This window comes from Thamnophis elegans, chromosome 9, assembly GCF_009769535.1.
Source record: "Thamnophis elegans isolate rThaEle1 chromosome 9, rThaEle1.pri, whole genome shotgun sequence".
Lineage (NCBI taxonomy): Eukaryota > Metazoa > Chordata > Lepidosauria > Squamata > Colubridae > Thamnophis > Thamnophis elegans.
This window is the reverse complement of record NC_045549.1, coordinates 494,800-516,099: the sequence shown is the minus strand read 5'-3', so window position 1 is coordinate 516,099 and position 21,300 is coordinate 494,800. Positions and strand designations below refer to the sequence as shown.

Below are 21,300 nucleotides of genomic sequence, written 5' to 3'. Positions count from 1 at the left end.
AACGGGCAGAGTCAGTAGAAGTGGAGAGCCACTCAGACTGCAGGAAGAACCTCCTGCTGAAAGATCACCAGAAAAAGATCAGGCTCTAAGTCGATCCCAGGATGACCTGCTCCTATGTGAAAGTCACACTGATGCAAAGAGGTGCCAGTTTGCTTGAAACACGCAAGGATCGGGGCCCCGGAGTCAAAAGAGGAAGCGCCCTCAGAACAAAAGCCTCTTTCTTCCATTAGGAAGGACCTGAACTCCAATTCTGGTGGAAATGGCGGAATTTCAGCCCAGCAGTCAATCACTTTTCTGAGCCTCCATAACATACAATACAATAGCAGAGTTGGAAGGGACCTTGGAGGTCTTCTAGTCCAACCCCCTGCCTAGGCAGGAAAACCTTACACCGTTTCAGACAAATGGCTATCCAACCTCTTCTTAAAGACTTCCAGTGTTGGGGCATTCACAACTTCTGGAGGCAAATTCTGTTCCACTGGTTAATTGTTCTCACTGTCAGGAAATTCCTCCTCGGTTCTAAGTTGCTTCTCTCCTTGATTAGTTTCCACCCATTGCTTCTTGTTCTGCCCTCAGGGGCCTTGGAGAATAGCTTGACTCCCTCTTCTTTGGGGCAACCCCTGAGATATTGGAAGGCTGCTATTGGGTCGGTTCATCTGAGTCCAACCCCCCCTTCCCCAATGAATAATCTTGAAGCCCCAAAGAGTTTGGGGGCCTTGACTGGAGGGTCTCCCAGCAGCCTCTCCTGCGGGGACAACCGGGATCCGCTGCCCGGCAGAGCCAGGCAGGTTGGAAGCAGGGGAGCAGCCGGGTGGGCCCCCTCGGGAGCAGCGGCCGGGAGGATGCAGAGCAGCCCGCACAAGTCAAGGGGACGCAGGGCGCCGAGCAGAAGGCGGACGAAGAGCCGGGCGGGGCCTTGGAGGCCATCTAGTCCAGCCCCTGCACGAGCGGGAGACCTCGCGGGTCCCGGCCGGCCTCTCTCCGCCCGCCGGCTTCCACTCCGCCCCGGCAGCTGGAAGCGGGCGGCGCCGAGCGTGGGGGGCGGCGCTGGGAGGGAGGCTGGGCTGGCCGGCGGGAGACAGGCGCCCTTCCGCTCACCCTGCGCAGCTCGGGCCGGCGGCGGGCATGGAGCCGGGGCGCCCCTGGGGCCGGACGGCGTGCATCGTGACGGGGGCTTCGCGGGGGCTCGGCCGGAGCCTGGCCCGCCTGCTGGCCGCCCACCTGCCGCCCGGCTCGGCGCTGCTGCTGGTGGCGCGCTCGGCGGGGCCGCTGGGCCGGCTGGAGGGCGAGCTGCGCGCCGCCTTCCCGGGGCTGCGGGTGCGGGCGCTGCCCGCCGATCTGGGCTGCGATCAGGGGCTGCGGCTGGTGGCCGAGGCCGGGCGGGGGCTGCGCGAGGCCGGGGACCCCCAGCGCCTGCTGCTCATCAACAACGCCGGTGGGAGCGGCGGGGAGATGCGATTGGGGGGGGGGTCGTGGGCGTTTGGGGGCTTCGACTGAGGGGGGGCAGCTAAAGGGGGAGGGGAGATGATGGCGTTCCCAGGCTCCCCTCCCCCGCCAGCCAAGACAGCCCATAATACTCGGCGGAGGAGCCCCTGGGGAAAGGTCGCAGTTCTGGGGGGCCGGAGGGGAGGGGAGCCCCTCTTCTCAGAGGCCCAGGGACCCAGGTAGAGGAGGCTGGGGGAGCCTTTGGCTCACTGGGTCTGCAGGGGGTTGAGGGGGACAGATTTCGGGCTGGAGAGGAAGGGGCTGCCAGGTGAGGCATCAGCCCCAGGAGGGGTGGGAGCCGAGGCAGTGGGGAGGAAGGGGAGCCCCCTCCTCTTCTGGCCCAGAAGCCCAGTGGAGGCTTCTTAAGGCTGGATTCCTACGGATTAGGGGGGTGCTCGGGCGGGGGGGGGGTCAAAATTTTTAGCCCCATTTGTGGCTAGGTGGTGGACATGTGACTGAGTGGGCGTGGCCAAGTTGACATTTGATGTCACGCACCCTCAGTTACATGACCCCCCCCCCCCGCCCACCAAGCCACAGCCACCAAAACAGTGGCGAAAATTCTTGGGACTCCGAGGGAGGGGAGAGGGGGGAGAGAGGGGGAAAACTCCCAACAATAGGATTCAACTTGGCAGCCCCTAAACCTTCGGCCTTTCCACACCTAAATGCTCCAGCAGTCGATGGTTGGGATTTTTTCCCCTCTCTTCCCCCCCTCCTTCCCTCCCTCGGAGTCCCAAAATGTTTGAAACCCACTGCTGGGGAGAGCAGTCGCGAAGGCAGCGACACGTAAGGGCCTGGGCGGGCGGGTGGGGGGCTCTGAGAAGCGGCTGCCCGGGACCCTCCTGGCCCCACATTGACAGCCGAGTTCCACCGTGCCCCTTCCCCAGCAGACAGGACCAGCAGACAGGCCGTGCGAGGCTGCTGAGCTCACTTCGGGCTGGCAGCACCTAGATGGGCGCGCCATGTGAGCGAGTCCTCCCGGGTGACCTGGAGCCGGCTCCAGGGGTCACGGCTGATGAGGGGCCTGGGAGACCCTTCAGTCGGAGGGCTTGGGCTGCAGTTGGGCTGGCCATGAGGGTGAGGGGGCCACTCCTCTCTGGGGGAAGGCGAGATGCCCCCCCCTCCGGCCTCTTATGGGTCTGGCTTGGCTCAGCAAGTATTGGAAGCGTTAATTTTCTGACGGTCAGCAAAATGGCTCCAAAGCTTTCAGCACCACGACGGCCCACAGTCAGGATCGGGCCCTCTGCTGGGGTTGGTCCTGCCACCTTCTGTGGGCAATATTGTCCTTTCCCCCTGATTGGCCAGGAGCTGCCTGGCATCCTCCCAGCCTCAAGTGGCCCTTTTGCTGCAGACAACGGGAGGAAACCTTCGGGGGGGGGGCTCCCTGCTTCTCACCCTCCCCTGTCCTTCTGGGCCTTGGTCTCCCCTGGAGGTGAGCAGGAGGTGAGCAGGGCCCCTTTCCCTTCCAGGATCTCTGGGCAATATCTCCAAGACCTTCTCCGACTTCTCCGAGCCCGACGAGGTCAACAGCTACCTAAACCTCAACGTGACCTCTGCCCTCTGCCTGACCGCCTCTGTCCTGAAGGCCTTTCCCGCCCAGCCTGGCTTCAGCCGCCTGGTGGTCAACATCTCCTCCCTCTGCGCCCTGAAGCCCTTCAAGAGCTGGAGCCTCTACTGCACGGGGAAGGCAGCTCGGGACATGATGTTCCAGGTCTTAGCGGCCGAAGAGCCGGACGTGCGGGTGCTGAACTACGCGCCAGGTGAGTCCCTGACCCTCCAGCTCCCCCGGGGATCCCCTGTGGCTGGTGGCCCTTTTCTGCCCCGCCTTCCTTCTCCGCAGGCCCCCTGGACACCTCCATGCAGGAAGAAGCCCGCTCCCTCTCGGCAGACCCGGAGGTGAGGCAGGCCTTCATCCACCTGAAGGAATCCGGGCAGCTGATCGACTGCGACGTCTCCGCCCGGAAGCTGCTGGACCTGCTGGTGGCAAACGCCTTCGAATCCGGTGCCCACGTGGACTTCTACGACCCCTGAGCCACCCTCCGGGGTCCTGCTTCCCTTGGAGGTCCCTTCGCCATGGCACGGCTTCCTTTCTCAAAAGACCAGGAATTATTCTGTGGCTTTTTTTCATGCAGTAAATAAGGTCTGCCAGGAAGTTTTGCATCTGACGTCCTTGTAGAAGCCTTTGGCAAAGTTCTGCACTGTCCCTGTGCCCAAAAAAAACCCCAGCCAAAAATTACTCTTTACGTGTGGAAACTGTCGCTCTGCACAGGGTGGAAGGTGTGGCTGAACGGGGAGGGATCCATGCAGCAGCCCTGAGTACCCAGCTTGGCATGAAGGTTTGCCAGGGACCAGTCTGAGAGAGTTGGTTCCCTGGTAAGGAAGGGCTGCACAGCCCACAGCTGAGGAGGGCTCCCTGGAGGGAATCGGGAGAGCTTTTGCCCGGCATCTGCCAGCTCTTCCCCCTCAGTGCTGGACGATGGGCTTCTTCTGGGTGGCAGAGAGGGCGCCCTGGCACTGAGCAGAGCCTCTGCCCCGCTTGGGCTGTCTGAGTGGCTGCAATCTTTGGTGCCCTAATACAGTGGTTCCCAAACTTGGCAACTTTAAGACTTGTGGACTTCAACTCCCAGAATTCTCCAGCCAGCTGGCTGGAGAATTCTGGGAGTTGAAGTCCACAAGTCTTAAAGTTGCCAAGTTTGGGAACCACTGCCCTAATAGAAGAACTTTGAGGAACAGGAAAACTGGGGGTCTTCGAGAAGAGAGTGGGCAGCCCTTTGTCTGGAATGGTCCAGGGTTTCCTGCTCAAGCAGGGGGGTGGACTAGAAGACCTCCAAGGTCCCTTCCGACTCTCTTGTTCTATATCGTCCCAAAGGGGCTTTTTCAAGAGGCAACAGGACTTTCTTATTTTTCTGTGGAGACGTTTCGCTTCTCGTCAAAGAAGCTTCTTCAGCTCTGAACTGCAGTTGCCTTTCGGAAAAGCCCCTTTGGGACAAGCACAACTGAGACCCCCCCATAGGTGGCCATTCCATATTCCGCATAGATCCTCCTTTCCCCTTCGTGGCGGCTTTTGCAGCTCCACACGGCTGTGCAGGCCCAAGCAGGAGGGTCTAACCCCCAGGTGGCAGGGGGCACAGAGGGGTTCCAGGGCTGCTCCTTTGGCTGGGCCCTATCAGAGACCTTGGCAGTCCTGCCTGCTGTGAGCCAGGGGAGACCTTGTTGGAGAATGGAGCTGGCTGTGGGCCACTGGGCTTCCTTCAGCCCCCTCCGGCCAGTCCTTTTGGGGCCTCTTTGCAGGTCCTTGGAGGAAGAACGGAGAACGTAGAGTAATAGGGTTGGAAGGGACCTTGGAGGCCCTCTAGTCTAACCCCCTGTATGTCCCAGGATGACGTTGCAGGATCCAGTCTAGGCCGGTCATCAGGACCAGAGATTCGGTTTTCCGAGCTGCTGGACTCATGCGGGAGCCCATCCTCGGGGAGCTTGTCTCTGTTAACAGTGTGGGTCCTTTGGGCCTTTCTATGCGGAGCATTTATGGAGTGGGCGGGGCTTTTTATTGGTTGATTGGGACGTTGATAGACAGTTATGATGTCATTAGCTGGTGCTGTCAAGCCCCGCCTCCTAACTATCTGATACGCTTGTGATAAACCAGCAGTCCTGTTGGCTGAGGAGAGGCTCCTTTCCCAGGCTTCAGTCACTTCCCTGGCTCTTTTTGTACCTGCTCGGCCAACAATCTTAGTAGCTGTGAAATTGAATCCATCTCCTTGTTCATTGCAATGTGAGACTACCTGTGAGTTCGGGTCTCCTCGCCTGACTGCTCGCTTGTGTCCTTGCAATCTGGTAGTTACATTCCAACCCCTCTGTCCTACGTAGCCACAGGACAGGATGAACACATGTTCCAGACATCAAGATAGCAGCAGCCCCACGTCAAGATATAACATTAAGAGTTAACAGTGATTATAACTCACACTGGGAGCTTCCCAATAGCTTCAATTAAAGAAACCATCAGGGACGGGGAGGCAGAGCCTCACCACTGTCATCATGAAAAGAAAAGGAAATGTAAAAGGCTGAGGTAGTTGCTGCCAGAGTCACCGTGGATGACTCTGCTTAGGGCTTAACTGTTTTAAAAAGCCTCTAAAAAAGCGCCCTCTACAGGAGGAGGCGGGAGAACCACGGGCCTCATTTAGTCTATCTTTATGATCACTTGAGCAGAGCTAAGCAAGGGTTAAAAGCCGAAAAATTCCTGACTTAGATGAGGCACATTGTTCTCCTGCAGAGGGCATTTTTAGAGGCTTTTTAAAACAGTTAAGCAGAGTCATCCACTGCTGTGACTCTGGCAGCAACTAGCTCAGCCTGACCTCAGCTCTTGCCTTTTTCCTTTTACATTTTTTGTTCCTTTTCATGATGGCAGGCAAGAGCAGAGTTGAAATCCTCTCTGAAACAGCTGGGAAAGGTACATTTGGGTCGGAGGGAGGGGGAGGAATTCAAACTTCATCCTCCTGGTGCAACTTTGTGTGTGTGTTTGAGAGGGGGGGGAGGGAGCATATTGAGACAGTTCTTTAGTTTATGCAGTATGTAACACTCTAATACTATGCCTTTGGGTCTTCTGAAATTTTAATTATCCAATCATAAGCAAAAACAATGTTTTCAGTAGAATGAATTTCCACTTCTACTTCCACCTGCCAGCCAAAATGCTGCTAGTGGTATTACTAACATGGGCTGGGGAGGAAAACCTAAATTTTCTGAATCCTGGTGCAACTTTGTGTGTGTGTGTTTGAGAGAGGTAGAAAGGAGGGGAAGGGAGAAGAAAAAGAAAGAAGGAAACCTATTTAGTAAATAAGTTTAGAAAAACAAATGCTGTCGCTTTAAATCAGAACTGAGCATGCCTGGCAGTGGAATTCTGGGAGTTGAAGTCCACAAGTCTAAAAAAAATGCTGTCTCACCAGCCATAAACGTCACCGCACGTCACTGGAAACCATCCAGGTAAAGAGTCAGATTCACAAACTCTGCCAGATGTTGCCTGATCCCTAAAGTTAATCATTTATATTGCCTTCCGCTTGATTGCATTGATCACATCATGTAGCCCTGAACTTTAATTGTTGAATTGAAAGCTGGTGTTTCTGTAGGAAAGACCCCTCCTACTCTGAGCATTTCTGAAAACTTTTATTTTTGCTGAACTTTAAAATCACTGAAGGCAAGAAGAAGAAAACACATTTAAAGTCACAACCTGCCCTTTTGTTTTCCTTTTCTGAAGGTTAGATAAATTATTTCTGCAAAGTTTAACTGGAAACACTCAAATACAAACCCCTCTAATCACCAGCAACAATGAAAAGGCTGAAGCCAGCCCCCCCCCCCCCTTCTGAGTCCTTTTTGAGGGAAGGCAAAAGATAAACTGCAGATTGGCTCCTATTTCAAATACCAGAAATGATTCTCCTGTCATTTAAAGCTCAAATTAGCAGCTTAATAATAAAACACCTGCTATGTCAATGTGACACTATACAGGTGATCCCCAACTTAGGACAGTTCATTTAGTGACCGTCCAAAGTTACAACCGCCCTGAAAAAAAGTTTTTCACACTTATGACCTTTGCAGCTCATGGTTATGTGATCGTAATTCAGGCAATTAACTGACAGTTGCAGTGACTGAGAATCTGGTGATCTCCTTTTGCAGGCTTCTGATAAGCAAAGTTAATGGGGAGGCCAGATTCACTTAACAATCATATCACTAATTCAACAACTGCAGTGATCCACTTAACAACCTTGGCAAGAAAAGTTGTAACAAACATACAAACATCTTCAAAAAACTGGGCTTTGTGTCTTTTGGAAGTTGTGCTAACTAGATACAATTGGACAGTGTCACACTTTGTGTCAACCTATTCTCCAAAGTACTTGAACACAGGACAAGAAATGACACACTCTCATTAAGGGGGGGATTTAGCAAAGGGTAGAATGTGTTGTTTTCAAAATAAGAAATTCCTTCCTAGAAGCTCAAGATCACCTTTTGTCTCCCAAACCTTCACACCTGGACGGAAGCAATTGGGCGTAGACGCCAGCGTGGAAGAAGAAGATTGGACCATGGGATGGACTGTGGGTGTGGGGGCAAGATCATGAACTTTTAACTGGGTGGGATTCTGATGTAACTTCCAGAGTCGGAATCCCATAGCACGATGCCAACACGTCTGCTTTATTAAATTGGAACTTTAAGCATAGTTTTGGCTTCGACTGATTTAATTTTACATGGTATTTGGAAAGCTGACACCAGGTTCCTTTCAGCTGGAAGGGATCTCAGAGGTCTTCTAGTCCAACCCCACTTCCCCGCTCAAGGCAGGAAACCAGCCCTTCAGCCCTTTCCTTGGCTTGGAAGCCCCCCATCTCCCCAGGCCAGTCGCTCCCATCCCAGGCTCTCCTCCACGTGGTCTCAGGTGTCCCTTTGCGATGGCTGCCTCCCCTTCCCCATTACGCAGCATTTTCTTTCCTGTTCCCCCTCCCCCCCTTTAAGGCGTCCGATTTGCTAAGCCCAAAGCCCACACTTCTTCCCCCCCCCTTCCAATCAACGGTCAGGTACTTTGGTGGATAAGGTCAGGGCTCCCCCTTCTGGCTGGATGAAGATCGGCAGCCAGTCCCAGCAGGCAAGAGAGGAAGGGTGGGGAAGGAGTGTTGGAGAAATAAGTTGCAAGTCCCCCCCCCCCCTGCAGCTCTGCCCCCCTTCCCCCCGCCACTTGCGTATCCAAAAGCGACCCAAGAGCTGTGATTAAAAGCCCCCAACCCTCCCACGGTGAAACCCACTGAGAGGCTCACCTCTGCCGGTGCAGGTCCAGAGGGCAGCTTCCCCTGGGCTGACCTTTGCCCTTGGCCTAGGACCCCTCCCGATTGTATCGTGGACAGAAGGCCGGTTTCCCGTGGGTGGCCAGCAGGGGGCACTAGAAGACCGCCAAACAGCAACTGGAGGGCTCTGGGAGGGACTGTTGGGGTCTTCATAAAGGCAGCCCTGGGGAGCCTCTGCCTTTTTCTCGGGGCTTGAGAAGGAAAGCGCTGGAATTCACTGGAGCAAAGTCTTCCACGGGTGGAGATCAGATCCTGCTCGTTTTATGATGATGATTATTATTAGATTTCCATCCTACCTTCTGTGTGTGCAAGAGAGAGAGAGAGACAGAGACAGAGACAGAGAGACAGAGACAGAGAGACAGACAGACAGACAGAGACAGACAGACAGACAGAGAGAGAGAGAGAACTCAAAGCAAACAAATCTAATTCTGCCTCCACTTTTCCCCTCAACAACCCTTTAAGGGGGGTTGGGCAGGCTGGCCCAAAGTCACCCCGATATAAAGAAGATCTTGAGATGGGAGCAAGAGAGCAGAGAAGAGCAACAAAGGTGATTAAAGGCCTGGAGACCAAAATATATGAAGAACGGCTGCAGGATTCGGGTTCGGCTGGTCTGGAGAACAGAAGGACTAGACCAGGGGGGGCAGGATAGCAGCCTTCCAGTATTTGAGGGTTGCTCCAAAGAAGACCCTGTTCTCCGAAGGCCCCGAAGGCAGGATAAGAAGCCATGGATGTGTTAGATCCAGGAGTTAGATCTAAAGGAGGCACCAAAGGCTTCAGTAAACAACTGCTCTTTATTGCAAGCCAAGTAAACATCCGGCTGAGGAATGGTCGGGCAGCTTCCCCTTTTAAAGGGATCTGTCAGACCTCTCAGCCAATGAGATTCAACCTCTGTTCCCTCCGGAACAGAGGACCTTGGTGGGAACCTCCTGCAGTCTGTCAGCCGGGGTGGGGGGGGATATCTAACAGGATGGAAACTGATCAAGGAGAGAAGCCATATGTAAATGGAGCCTCCGTCATCCGGGCCAAAAGTATCTAAAAAGGTTAAATGAGGGTCTTGGAGGATTTCTCATCAAGCCCACCCAGGTCAGGAGCTCTGCATCACAGAGGACCATCCGGTCAGCCCCATTCTTGAAGACGGGAAGCCCAACTCAAGCCTGTCCTTGTTTCCCCTTGTCCCACAGCGGCTGTGAGCAGCCCTGCCCCCTCCTCTGCCAGGCCCCCTTCGGACTGTGGGGCAGCTTTCCCCTCCCCCCCTACAGCCTGTCCCCACCGCTCCAGCCCCCCCATCTGGGCTGCTGTCTTGGGCAACGGAGGTCTTCTTGTTCGGCCCTCCCTCCTTCCCCCGTGAATTTAATTCTGGGCCCCACCTAGCCCCTTTTGGTCCTCCCTTGGAAGCAGTCCGAGAAACACAGCAAGGAGGGGGGGTGCTGTGGGAGAGAAGAGGCGATGGGAGGGAACACCGCACACTCTCACGCACCTCTTCCTCTTGGCTCCTGCGTGGGCCGGCCAAGAACAGGGAGAGGTCATTGATTAACCGGCTCCAGCACCAGGGGCCCTGGATGCCTCTGAAGCTGTCTTGCTCCCAGGCGCCTTTTAATGATTGCGGTGCCTCAATTGGGGTTAATAGAGGCTTCCATCAATATATATACACATTCTGTTATTAATTAAGCCGTGGAAAAGCCAGCCAGGCTGCCCGGGTGCTCTCCTTGTGCCCAATCCCCACGGAAGGGCATTCCTTCCCATCCAAGTCTCTCCCTCCCCCTCGGCTCCCCATGGGCAGAGGGGCTCCTGTCGGGTGGGAAAGGGCAGCTAGTTTCTCATTTCTGCAGCTCCTTCAGGGGTCTGGAGGGATGAGGAGAGCAGCCGAAAGCAAGCAGGGCCACCAGCACCCCCTCCCCGCTCTGAAGGCCTTCCTTCTCCTCTCCTGAGCCGCTATCCGGAGGGCCCCCTTCTATCCCCCCCCCCTCAAAGAAGCTGCTCAGCCACAGGATCCACCAGGCTGGGCAGCACCTCCAAAGAGGGAGGGTGGCTGTAGCTCTGCCCCCCTTTGGGTTTCTAGACATGGGGGGGTGGTTTATGTCTGGGTCCCATAAGAAGGACGGCTGTTAAGCGAATCTCGCCTCCCTGCTGTCTTTGCTTGTCAGAAGGTTGCAAAGGGGGATCACGTGACCCTGGGACGCTGCAGCCGTCATAAATACGAGTCAGTTGCCAAGCATCTGAATTGTGATCATGTGACCACGGAGATGCTGCAAGTGTGGAAAACTGTCACAAGTCAACTTTTTCCAGTGTTGCTGTAACTTTAATGGTCACTAAACCAAGTGGAGGCCTGCCTGAATCCCCGGGATGAAAGGGTGGGCCAGCTGCCAAAGGAGTCCAGCGGTGGACCCTCCCTCAGAACGCCCCCCCCCGGGCAGCCCCCCTCCCCCGCCTGCCACCTGCTTGACCCCGGCTCCTCCCTGGGCAGCCAAGCGAAGAGCCAATCAAGGAGGGAGGGAGGGAGGGAGGGAGGGAGGGAGGGAGGAAGGAAGGTGCCAGTCTGGGAGCCTGAGGGGGAGGGTTAGGAGGGAGGGGGAGAAGGGTCAGGGGTTGGGCCAGCCTTGTAAGCAACTCCGCTTGGCCTTTCCCCTCTTCCAGGGGCGGCTGGTGAGAAGCCAGGACAGAGCAGTTGAAGAAGGCAGGGGCCCCTCCCTCTCACCTAGAGAGGGACGGAGGGAGAGAGACGTCAGGGCCCCCTTGTTCCTCCAGAAACGGCTTGTTCTCAAGACTCTGAAAACAAGTATAGCCAGGCTGAGGAAGCACAGGTTTTACCGCTCTCCCCCACTGGGGGGCAGTGTGCTCAGCAACCCTTTGTTGGCCCCGTTTGGAATCCAGAGATGGTTCCCGGAAGTCTCCAGGCAAGATCTGCCAAGGAAGGAGCCCCGGTCAGCTCAAAAGGAGGCTGGCCGGCTCATTTTCTGGGAAAGCAGCAATGATTGGCCTGGCTCAGAACCTGGGTTTTTTCGGGGTGGGGGGTGGGGGGGAGTGTGTCCCTGTCCTTTGCTGCCCCTTCCCTTCATTGGCTCCACTCTCTGCAGAGTAGAATCCTGCTTGTGTCCATAAGCTCCCTTGTCAGGGCTCCTCTCTCAGTTCTCTAGGACAGTGTTTCTCAACCTTGGCGACTTTCAGTCCTTTGGACTTCAACTCCCAGAATCCCCCAGCCAGCATAGCTGGCTGGGGGAATTCTGGGAGTTGAAGTCCACAGGACTGAAAGTCGCCAAGGTTGAGAAACACTGCTCTAGGACTGCAATCGCTGCCCCTCGGGGCCCCTTAAAGTCTCCCCCTTCTCCGCCTGCTGCCCCCTTGGCGGTTCTATTCCTGCCCTCGGGAGCTTTGTCCTTTGGTGAACAGAGTATTTGGTCTCCTCTTCGCCTCCTTTCCCCAGGCTGAACCTACCCAGCAACTCCTCTGCCAACCACTTTTCACGGGTCTCCGCATACAATTCAGGGCCTCCTGTTCCACACAACCCTGGGGCTGGAAGAGACCTTGGAGGTCTTCTAGTCCAACCCTCTGCCCCCCCCCTCCCCAAGGCAAGAGCTATCCCAAGCAGATGGTTGTTCAAGCCCTTCTTGAAAACCTCCAATGATGGAGCACCCACAACTCCAGGAGGGAGGCTGTTCCACTGATTAATTGTTCTCCCTATCAGGAAACTCCTCCTCTAGCACTGACGATGTTCCTTAGTTGGGTAATGAAATGTCTGCAAGGAAACAGCCCAGCTCAGAGAGCCCCCGAAGCCCAATTCCTTCTCTTTCTTAGCGCTACGGCCCAGATCTGGACACGGCACTTCGGGTTCAGTCCGACTGGACACCCCGATTGTTTCTCCAGCAACCGCACTGTGCTACGGGCTCCTAATCAGGTTTCAATGTGCCAAGACTTTGAGATATGTAGGATTATGTATAACCCCAGCAGCCTCTGTGGGGCCTCTGTGCGGCCTCAGCCATTCCTTGCTCAGCGCGGCTGTTTGTCTTGGAGATCGCACATCAGGAGACATTAATTGCAAAATAAAAATAGATCAAAAGTGAGACCTCACTGTGAGAAAAGGCAAATCCAACGTCTGAACCTTCTTTTTTTTCTCCGTTTCTTCATCTTTAGTCTTGCAGCCCCGTCCATTTCCTAAGAAAAGTCCAATATCTCGGTCAGGGATGAAACGGGGCTTCCAATTTCCTTTGGGCCTCCAGCTGCTTCCCCTCCTTCCTGCGGATTTGACCGGTGCAACTACCGGTCTGGCCCCGGCTGCCCTGGCAGCAATCTAGGTCCGTCTGCCCGCTGCACCTGCAACATTGGAAGTCGCTACACCCTCTTGGGAGCGGTGGTTGCAGGAGAACCGGAGAGCCCAGGAACGGGACCCCCCAACCTCCCCCCTTGTCCAGACTCGGCCTCTTATCCGTCGCTCCCCTCGCCTGGTGGCGTCCTCGCCTCCACTCCTACGAAGACTCGCATGGCTGCTCTGGCCACGGCCTCCCCTCCTGGGAAGGGCTGGCTCTCAGCTCCGAGGCTTCTCCGCTGCGCCCCCTCGGACGCCGCTTTCCCGCCGTCGCCCCTCCAGGCCAGGCTCTCACTCCGGTCCCCCCCCCCGTTTCCCTGCGGCCCTTCCGGGGCACCTGGCCGAGCCGCAAAGACCCCGGTGCAGGGGCCCCTCCGCCCGGAAGCTCGTCGGGTGCCGCCGGCGCTCAGCAGAATGGCCTCGGGACCCTGCGCGACGGAGCTCGCCTTGAGCGGCCGGAGAAAGGGGGATACAGATGCCAAGGAGCGGCCGGTTCTCCAGCTCGGCCGGGCTCCGCTTCCCCTTCTCTCCCTTTCCAGACGTCCAGCTTCGGCTCCGGGGATGGGGGGGGCACCTCAGTCCTATTCAGAGGATGAAGGGAAGCCCATGTGCCACCAGTTCCCATGGAAACGCGTCTCCTGGATACCCCACGCCAGGCACAGGCTTCATCAAAGCCGGGCAGGCGCGGGCCTCCGCCGCCCCCCCTGGAACCTCGGCCCCTTGGGGGCTTCTCGGGGACTGGCGGACCGGAGGCTTCCCTCCCTTGGGTGGGGGTGGGGGGCAAGGGAAGGCCAGGACGGGCTCGCAGGAGACACGAAATTACAGGCCAGCCCGATACCCGATAAAGGGAACCCGGAAAACGGGGCAAAACCCGGTTTGAGGAATCCTCGGGGCCTGTTGCCGCCCTGGACGCCCCCCGAGCTCTTTGCAGGAACCCGCGGGTGGGGCGAGCTCTCCTGGCCTCCCCGCCGGGTAAGGCTCCCCCGCGCCTGTGAGGCTCCGAGGTCATCGTTCCGCTTGAGCCCAGCCGCACTCCGGCGGTGGAGGGGTGGGTGGGTGTTAGGGCGGGGAGGGTCCCAGGAGCGGGACTCGTTGAGCAGCCCGGGCAGAAAGTATCGGAGGCAGCGAGAGGCGCGGGGCCGCTGGGAACGGCTTTCACCCCCTGTGCTGTCCTGGGGGGGGGGGGTCAATCCTGCAAGTGGGTCTCAGATCAGCTGGCAGGAGGTCTAATCCTGCAAGACCGGACGCGCATGGTGGGGGGGGGGGAGCTGAGCTTCCGACTTGCGTTAACTGTCCCAGTCCCACAAGGATCCGATTTGCGATTCCGTCCCGGGAATGATTCGGTTGACCAATCATTCCGCATGGGGGGGGGCGAGGGTGACGCCCCTCTGGCTTCCCCCATTATAAAATCCGGAAACCAGCGGGGATCTTTCCGGTCAATTTTAGGAGGAATGGGCTTCACCCGCCTCGGAAAGCGTCCGATGGAAGATGGTTCCGTGGAGTCTCCTGTCTCGCAAATACGACGGGGAGCCTCGTCCGCCTCCGCCGCTCCTGCCGGTTTCCTGTTCTGCGGGGCGGTCGCTCCTTGAGCCTTTTGGTGCACTTACGGCGCCTCTTTCTGGCAGCCACGGCCGTTTGCAAAGGAACGTCGCAGGAGCGAAGACTCAGAAAGGGGGGGGACCCTTTCAAGAACTCCTCCGGGGAGTCTCTGGGCCGCCCCTTCCGAGCCCCACAGCGAAAGGCTGGAGGCGATAGTCGAGACCCGGGGGACCCCCCCCCTTCCGTCCTCCCTACAAAGACCTTCCCTGGGGGCGGGGAGGGGGCAGCCTTCGAACTCCCAGCTGACTTAGAAGTCGAGCATAAGCCGAGCTCGAAGGGGAGAAGCGGCCTAGCAGGGGCCGGGGAGGGGTGAGGGGTGCGGCGGGGGTTCGAGGCTTGTTTGTGGCTTCCCGTCCCAAGGAAGACAGCGGCAAAGCCAGGAGCCAGCCGGATCCCGGCCCGCCATTCCGCCATCCTTTAAGCGGGTTTCTGCGGCCACCTCCCTCCTCGGCTGGGCTCGGCTCCATTCAGCCGCCCGCTCGCAGGACGTTCGAATCCCCAGCATGGTAGATTTTAATTAGCCTTTGTACAGATGGCCAATTAACATTCATTACTTTTGCCTTGAGCGATTAATTACGAGTTTGGGGAGAAAAGAGCCGGAGACCCAGCGGAGGGAGCGGGTGGCGGGGGCTTTCCGTGGGATTGAAGCTGCTCCTCCCACCCAGACCAGGCTCTTCAGGGCAGGCACTGCTTCGCTCCACCAAAGCCGGTCTCCGCCTTCTCGGCCGCCCTGCTCCTTCCCACGTCCTGAGCTGGCAAGGCGCGATGCCCCCGGCGCTTCAACACCCCCCCCCTCTAGCCGGGCCCTACCGACTCAACGTTGGGGCGCTGCGCGGGGAGGGATGTGGCTGCTGCCGACGGAAGAGCTGCCCATCCCGCGTCGCAGCGACGGAGCCCCCGTCCCCATCCCGGTTCCTGCCGTCCCTCTCCCCGGGCCCGGCACAAGCCCTCAGCTGGTCTGGCCACAGTATCCGCGCCACCTGCCGCCCTCGGGACCCTCTCTGACCCCACGGAAGACGAACTCCCCACGCACACGCCACTCGTCCCCTGCTGCCCAGTTCTCCCCCTCCCCCCCCTAGCCAAAGGTAGAGGAATGACTAAATCCCCCAGGTGAAGTGAAGGAGGTCCGCCCATCCTTTCTCCTGCCTCTTCCCTCCCCGGGCTCCCCTCCGCCCCCCCCTCCCAAGCCTCCTGGGAGCCCCTTTTCTACCAGAGGCCGAGGTTTTTCTGCAGGCTCCGTGAATTCCCAGGGGCCCCGCCGGGGAATAAAAGGCGCCGGTGGGCAAAGGAGGCAGCGAGACTGACGGGCCAAAGGCGACCCCGAGGCTCCAGTCGCCTACATCTCCCTCTCACCGACCACACAGTTAGCGGCTGGTCTTTCTGGCCTCGGCGCACCTGTTAGCGCTGGCCCAGCCGCGTTTCGGGCCAGGCGAGGAGCGAGAGAGGGACGGAGGGTTCCCTCTGGGCGGCCCCGGGCAGCCTCGTGGCCAGCTGTTCTTTGGAGGGAGCCCCGAGAGCGGCTGGAGGAGGGGAGGTCGGCGTACTAGCCCAGGGATGGGCAGCGGGGGCGGCCGAGGCCAGTTCGCCTGGAAGCCCACGGAGGAGGCGGGCAAACAGGTCCCTCTCCTGCGGGGAGGCCGGGGGATGCGGAGGCCAGTGGTCCGCGCCCCTTTCCCTCCTACCCGCCGGGCGAGGGTGGAGGTCAGAGCCAGGCTCGCCAGCACCAGAAGCCCCGGTTGCGAGGCCTTTCCGGCGGGGAGCAGGCTGCGTACCTGCGGAGCCTGGTGGCAGGATATGGCCCTCGGGCGTCTCTGCCTTCCAAATGCGCACTTTCCTGGAAGCAATATGGAGAGTCTAAATATAAGGAAGAGAAATCTGTTGAGCCTAATCAGGGCTGGGAGGCTGCCATCTCCGCGACGGCTGCGACGCCGAACGCCGCACAAATTGCGAGAGAGGAAATTGGGCGGCGGCGGCGGCGGCGGCATATGGCCTTGATTGATGGGCCCTTCCTCTCTCAGAAGGTTGGGGAGCTCAGCAGAAATCCACCACCGATCCCATGTTGCACACATAGGAGACTTCTATGCTTGTCTGGGTGTGTGTGTGTGTGCCTGTGTTTCTGTCTTGTCTGTCTGTCTCTGTCACTCACAAACTGACAGGTGCTCGGGCTTTATCATCCTCAGCCCCCCCCCCCCGTCCATTCTCCTTGAGCCCAGCTGACCTCTTGATGACGTCAGCAGCAGAAGCCCTTCTGGTTTTCTTTCCCCTCCTCCAGGGGAGTCTGCAGAGGGTGGGTCAAAAAGTCAAGATGGGGCTGTACGGGTGCAGCCATAGCTCAGTCCCACCCCCTCCAGGCGTAAAATGGGCTTTGATGCCACCTCCGAGGCCATCATTTCGGTTTTTGTGCACTCTACTTCCTGTGGATTTTCTCGTGGTCTCCCATCCATGCCACTGCTTTAGTTCCCCCCTCCTTCATTTGCACTTTGCATCTGCCTAGCTTTGTTTGGGCTTTTCTGCCCCCCCCCCCGTTTTCCCCCAAACCCGGAAGGGCTGTTGGGGGGGCCATCACATCCATGTGTCCCCTCAGAAACGCTCTCCACAGACAGGTGTGTGTGTGTGCTCCGAATGGGAGACTGATTGGCCATTCGGGGCTCCAGTGCATGGACTGGCTGGGATTTCTAACTATTGTTATTATTTATTATTTGTCAGTGCACAACATATGTACAATGAGATCGGTTGAGCTCCCTCAGTGCACCCCCCCTCCCAGCACAATACAAGTCACAGTGAAGACAAAAAGTCCCAATAAATCCTATTAACAAAGACCCAGTCCTACTGCACCAGTGTGAACAGGTTACAGGTTGTGCCAGCCCTGCAGGTCCATCGTACTGTGATAGTTATTATTTCTTTCTACTTCTAAAGATGTTGGGGGCAAGAAAAGCCCCATTTCGGTGGAAGCCATCCTGGGACATTGTGCCAAGAAAATACATGGCCTTTTCTAGCCCCTGAATTGTTCACTCTTTAAACATTCTTCATCTTTAATTACTTTGGGGGGAGGGGTTGTTTTTCATTTCCCTGAGCAGCACTCATCTGATGGAGAATCCCTTGATTCTCTCTGAGCTGCGCCCTCCCTAAGCCAAGGAATGCCTCATTCAGATGGACTCTCGGACCTTTGGGAGCAGCTGAGGACAACACTCCCCCCCCCCTCCCACGCAGTCTGCATGAGGCCAAGATGGGTTCCATGGGCACCTGGGACACCAATGTGGCTTGGAGAAAAAAATCTAGGTTCTGTTTTGTTAATCTGGTTTAGGATTTACCATGTTTTGTGAATCCAGAACATGAATGATACAGTGATAAAATAATGTTTAATGAAGGAAAAAGTCTATAAAAGCAACAAAATTAAGAAGAGAAACTATACAAAGTTTTTTAAAACATACGTTTTACCAGTATACGTGTTTAGTACATTTCAAAACTTACAAGTGAAATCAAGAATTTTAAACATGTACATTAAATTATTTCCATTAAAAATATATGGTTACCAGAAATTACTTCATTGATATTACTAAAAATGGAAGCCAAATATAAATAAAGCAGTTTTAATTAACCCTCTTTGCTGTTATATTATTCATCCAGTGCCGTTACCACACTTTCAAATGCCACCGATTCAAATAAAGACTTTGGACTTTACATTTTTCCAGTGTTTTGGTAGAACAAATCTGTCAACCATCAACAAAAATTAATTGGATTAATAGAAGGCATTTAATAGGCTTGGCATCATCTGTAAATTATATTTATTTACTTTTTTTAATGACTTCTTAGCATGCATTTAAAGGGAATGTTATACCTTCCGGAATTCCAGGCTGATTCCCAGAGTTAAAATCTCCAGCTTTTTTTTTTTAAAGAAGCTTTCAAAAGTGACAGGACACTTTAAGTAATATTGGAAAGGTACCTTGAATTTTAAATCAGGTGGATTCATGTCCCGATCTGCTCATGTTCTCCTTTGGTGCCATCCCCAAAGCAGCCAAGGGAATCCTGGGGAGCCTCCCACAGCTCAGGGCCAGGGAGAGCCTCCTCCTTGCTTCAGCTCCTTGAATGGCTGCCAAATTTCAAAGCTTTTGTTAGTTATCTTCAGGAATTGGCAAGTGGGGCAGAACCTGAACTTGTGGCCCCCCAGGAATCCCCTCTGGTCTAATCAAAGGCGCCATTCTCTCATGGGGTGGGGAGAGGAGGCCTGGTTTACGAATTCTTTACCGTGTTCACCTCGGTGTATATGAGAGGGGGGGAGAGAAAAGGAGAGGGAGGGAGGGGAGGGGAAGAGGAAGAAGAGAGGAAGGGGAGAAAGGGAGGGGAGAGACGAGGCCCCTGTAGTAAGCAAAGGCAGTGTAAACTCCTTCACTTCCTGCGAGAAAGGGAGAAGGAGGGAAGCCCCCAATCCAAAGACATTCCTGGCCCAAATAACCAAAGGAGTCCTTGGATCCTAGGGACGCATTTTCCTTAGGAAAAGTGGGATCTAACCTGCCTATCTACTCTGGGGAAATTCACCTGTTTGTTGTTTTCCCCCCTCAGCTCCTGTAAATTGGACCCCCCTCCAGTTATGCCAGAGGAACGCCAGAGCCTGGGGGGCTTTGAGGCCTCCGGTTGAGGAAGGGGCGAGGCCGATGCTCCAAACTGCCGCCGCCGCTTTCCCTGGTGGGCGCAGCCCTTGGCGAAAGCGCCCACTGGCCTCCACGGCAGAAACCACAGGGGAGGGCCTCCACTTCTGCCTGGTCGAACCAGGGGGGAGGGTCTTAGTGGGGCTCCCGGACCGTTGCCCGCCGCTTCCCTTCTCAGCCAGAAGGGCGTCCTGGGGGCGGAATTGGCTTCACTGGTGAGACTTCAGCCTTCGGCCGACGACCGCAACACGCGCAGACCCGGACGGCGCTTGGCTCCTAAGTCAGGTGGAGTTGGGGGTCTTAAAGGTCCGGGAGATTCCATTGGCTGGGCAGATCCTTCTACCGATCCTGCCTATTCGGGTGAACCAGGGGACGACACACCCTCCGCCCCACCCACCCCCACCGGGGTGGTTCAAGGGCGTGAGGGACGCGGCCTCTTTCTCCCTGAGGGGGTAGTGAGAAGCGGCCGCCCCCTGGCCGACAAGGGTTAGGCCCGTCCCCGCCTTCCCATTCGATTCCCCAACGCTTTGGGGCCCCGGGGACAGGAGCGCCCTGCCTGCTCAGCGCCCTCCACCTTCGCACGGGCGAGGGAGACCAGCGCCGGCCCGGCCACACGAGCCTCGCCGAAGTCTGTGGACGGCAGCGTCTAGCCGCGCCCACGGCACTCTCTTCCTCCGGCCTTGCTTCGGCCCGTCGCCCGGCTGCGCTCGCCTCGACCCGGAGTGGGGGGGGGGGCAGCTGAAGGGCCGGGGGAGCCCGAAGGCGGAGAGCGAAGGGTCCTGAGTGGGGCCGGAGAGCAAAGCCCGCCCCGGACAGCTCCATCTCCCGGCACAGGCCTCTTCCCGGTTGCCGAACGGAGCGGGAAGGTTGCGGGGAAGCCCGCCGCGAGGGGAGCGGCCGCCGAGCCCGCCTGGTTGTTGGTCCGTCACGGCGATCGCGGACCTTAACCTCGCTGGGCCGCTTCACGGTGCCGCTCCGGCTTTCCCTTTGCTCGGAGCGGTGGAAGGAGGAGACCGCTCCCGAGCGCGGAGGCGCCTCCTTCTGCTCCTCTGCCGGCAATGGCGGGAGTCCCCTTGGAGGCCGAAGGGAGCTCAGCGCCCGCCTCGACCGGAGCTCTTCGGAAGATGCTGAGATGGAGCGGCCTCTCGGTGGGCGCCTAAACTGTCGGGGCTTCAGAGCCCGCTCCGGCGCAACGAAGGGCTGGAACCGCGGGATGCAAAGGGAAATGGAGCTGGTTTCGAAAAGAAAGCGGCGCGTCTGCGGCCAGGGGAGCAGCGAGGGGGACGCGGGGCTGGTGACATCGATTCCGGCCTCGGTGCGCGGGAAGAGAGCGCGGAAACGGTTCCTGTGAAAAACATCGACATCCTGAAAAGACCATTTCACGCTGCATCTCCGTTTCTATTACCGAACCTTTGATTCGTTGGATGGGAGGAGAGCTCGGAGCTCTTCTGGTCCAGCCCCCGCCCGCCCACCCAGCTCAGGACCCTCAGACCCTTCCGGTCAAAGGGCAGCCCGGCCACCGCTGAAAACCTCTAGGGTTGGGGCCGCACGGCGTCCCAGGCTGTCTGCGTTACTTTTCTTCCAGGACCTCTCGGGCGGCGGCTCGGCATGAAATCCTCCATTCAGGTCATCCGGTTTCACCGGGACGCCTCGGAGCAGCCGGCAGCCCCTTTCCCGCTAAGTCGGCCACTCCAAACCCGCCGCTCCTCGGTCTCTGAGAAAAGGCAGAGAGGTTGCGACCCGGGAACGCCGGAAGCCGCTTCCGTTCGGACCCCTTTGTCTCCCCAAATCCTTCTGCCCCTTGAGACCCCGGCCTAGTCCCGCCCGAGCGGAAAACCGGAGCCGGCCGCCTCTGCGTCTCTCCCTGGCGCCCTTAGAAGGCAGCCAGGGCGGCCTCCGGCAGAAGAAACGAATTCCGGATCGGACGTTCCGGTTGGTCTCCTCCATTACCCGGGCCGGGGACAAACGCCCGCTGGAGAAGCCGCTGGGAAAGGGCGCTCGCGCTTCGTTGCCCGAGAAAGACCCCCGACCTCGGCGGAGAAAGCGGCCCCTCCGCGATACGGACCATCGGGAAAGGGACGCGAAGGGCTAGCAGAAAAAAATCCCGCCGGCCGTGGCGACTGCGGAGCAAAACGCCCCTTCGGTCCTCCCACGTAACCGGTGCATGCAGAGCGGCCTAGGCGGCCGCAGTGGACCTCAGCCTTAATCCTGGCGGCGGGGACCGCTTGTGGGAACTGGGCTCTCGGCCCACTCGGTGACTCCATGTTTTGCAGAACGGGGGCCTTCGCCGCGGTCCCAACGCGCCGTGTCCTCCCACCACCCTGTGGAGGGAGGGGGGAGCGGTGCACGACCGGGCCTCTGGCAGAGAACGATCGGGGCCCTTCCAGGCTCCACCGGGAGTGGGAAGGAACTGACAAAGGCCACGACGGGAGCCGCCCCGGGAACCATGGCCGGACCGACT

At 57.5% G+C, this 21,300-nt stretch overlaps 1 protein-coding gene across 1 annotated transcript; it reads left to right on the top strand.

The window, feature by feature from the left end:
* The first annotated feature begins 1,058 nt into the window (after nucleotides 1–1,058).
* On the top strand, nucleotides 1,059–3,632 carry SPR (sepiapterin reductase). The gene is made up of 3 exons (XM_032224657.1): nucleotides 1,059–1,432; nucleotides 2,949–3,239; nucleotides 3,320–3,632. Exons 1-3 carry the CDS (start codon nucleotides 1,123–1,125, stop codon nucleotides 3,508–3,510), a joined length of 792 nt encoding a protein of 263 aa, XP_032080548.1. The 5' UTR covers nucleotides 1,059–1,122; the 3' UTR covers nucleotides 3,511–3,632.
* Nucleotides 3,633–21,300: the final 17,668 nt, after the last annotated feature.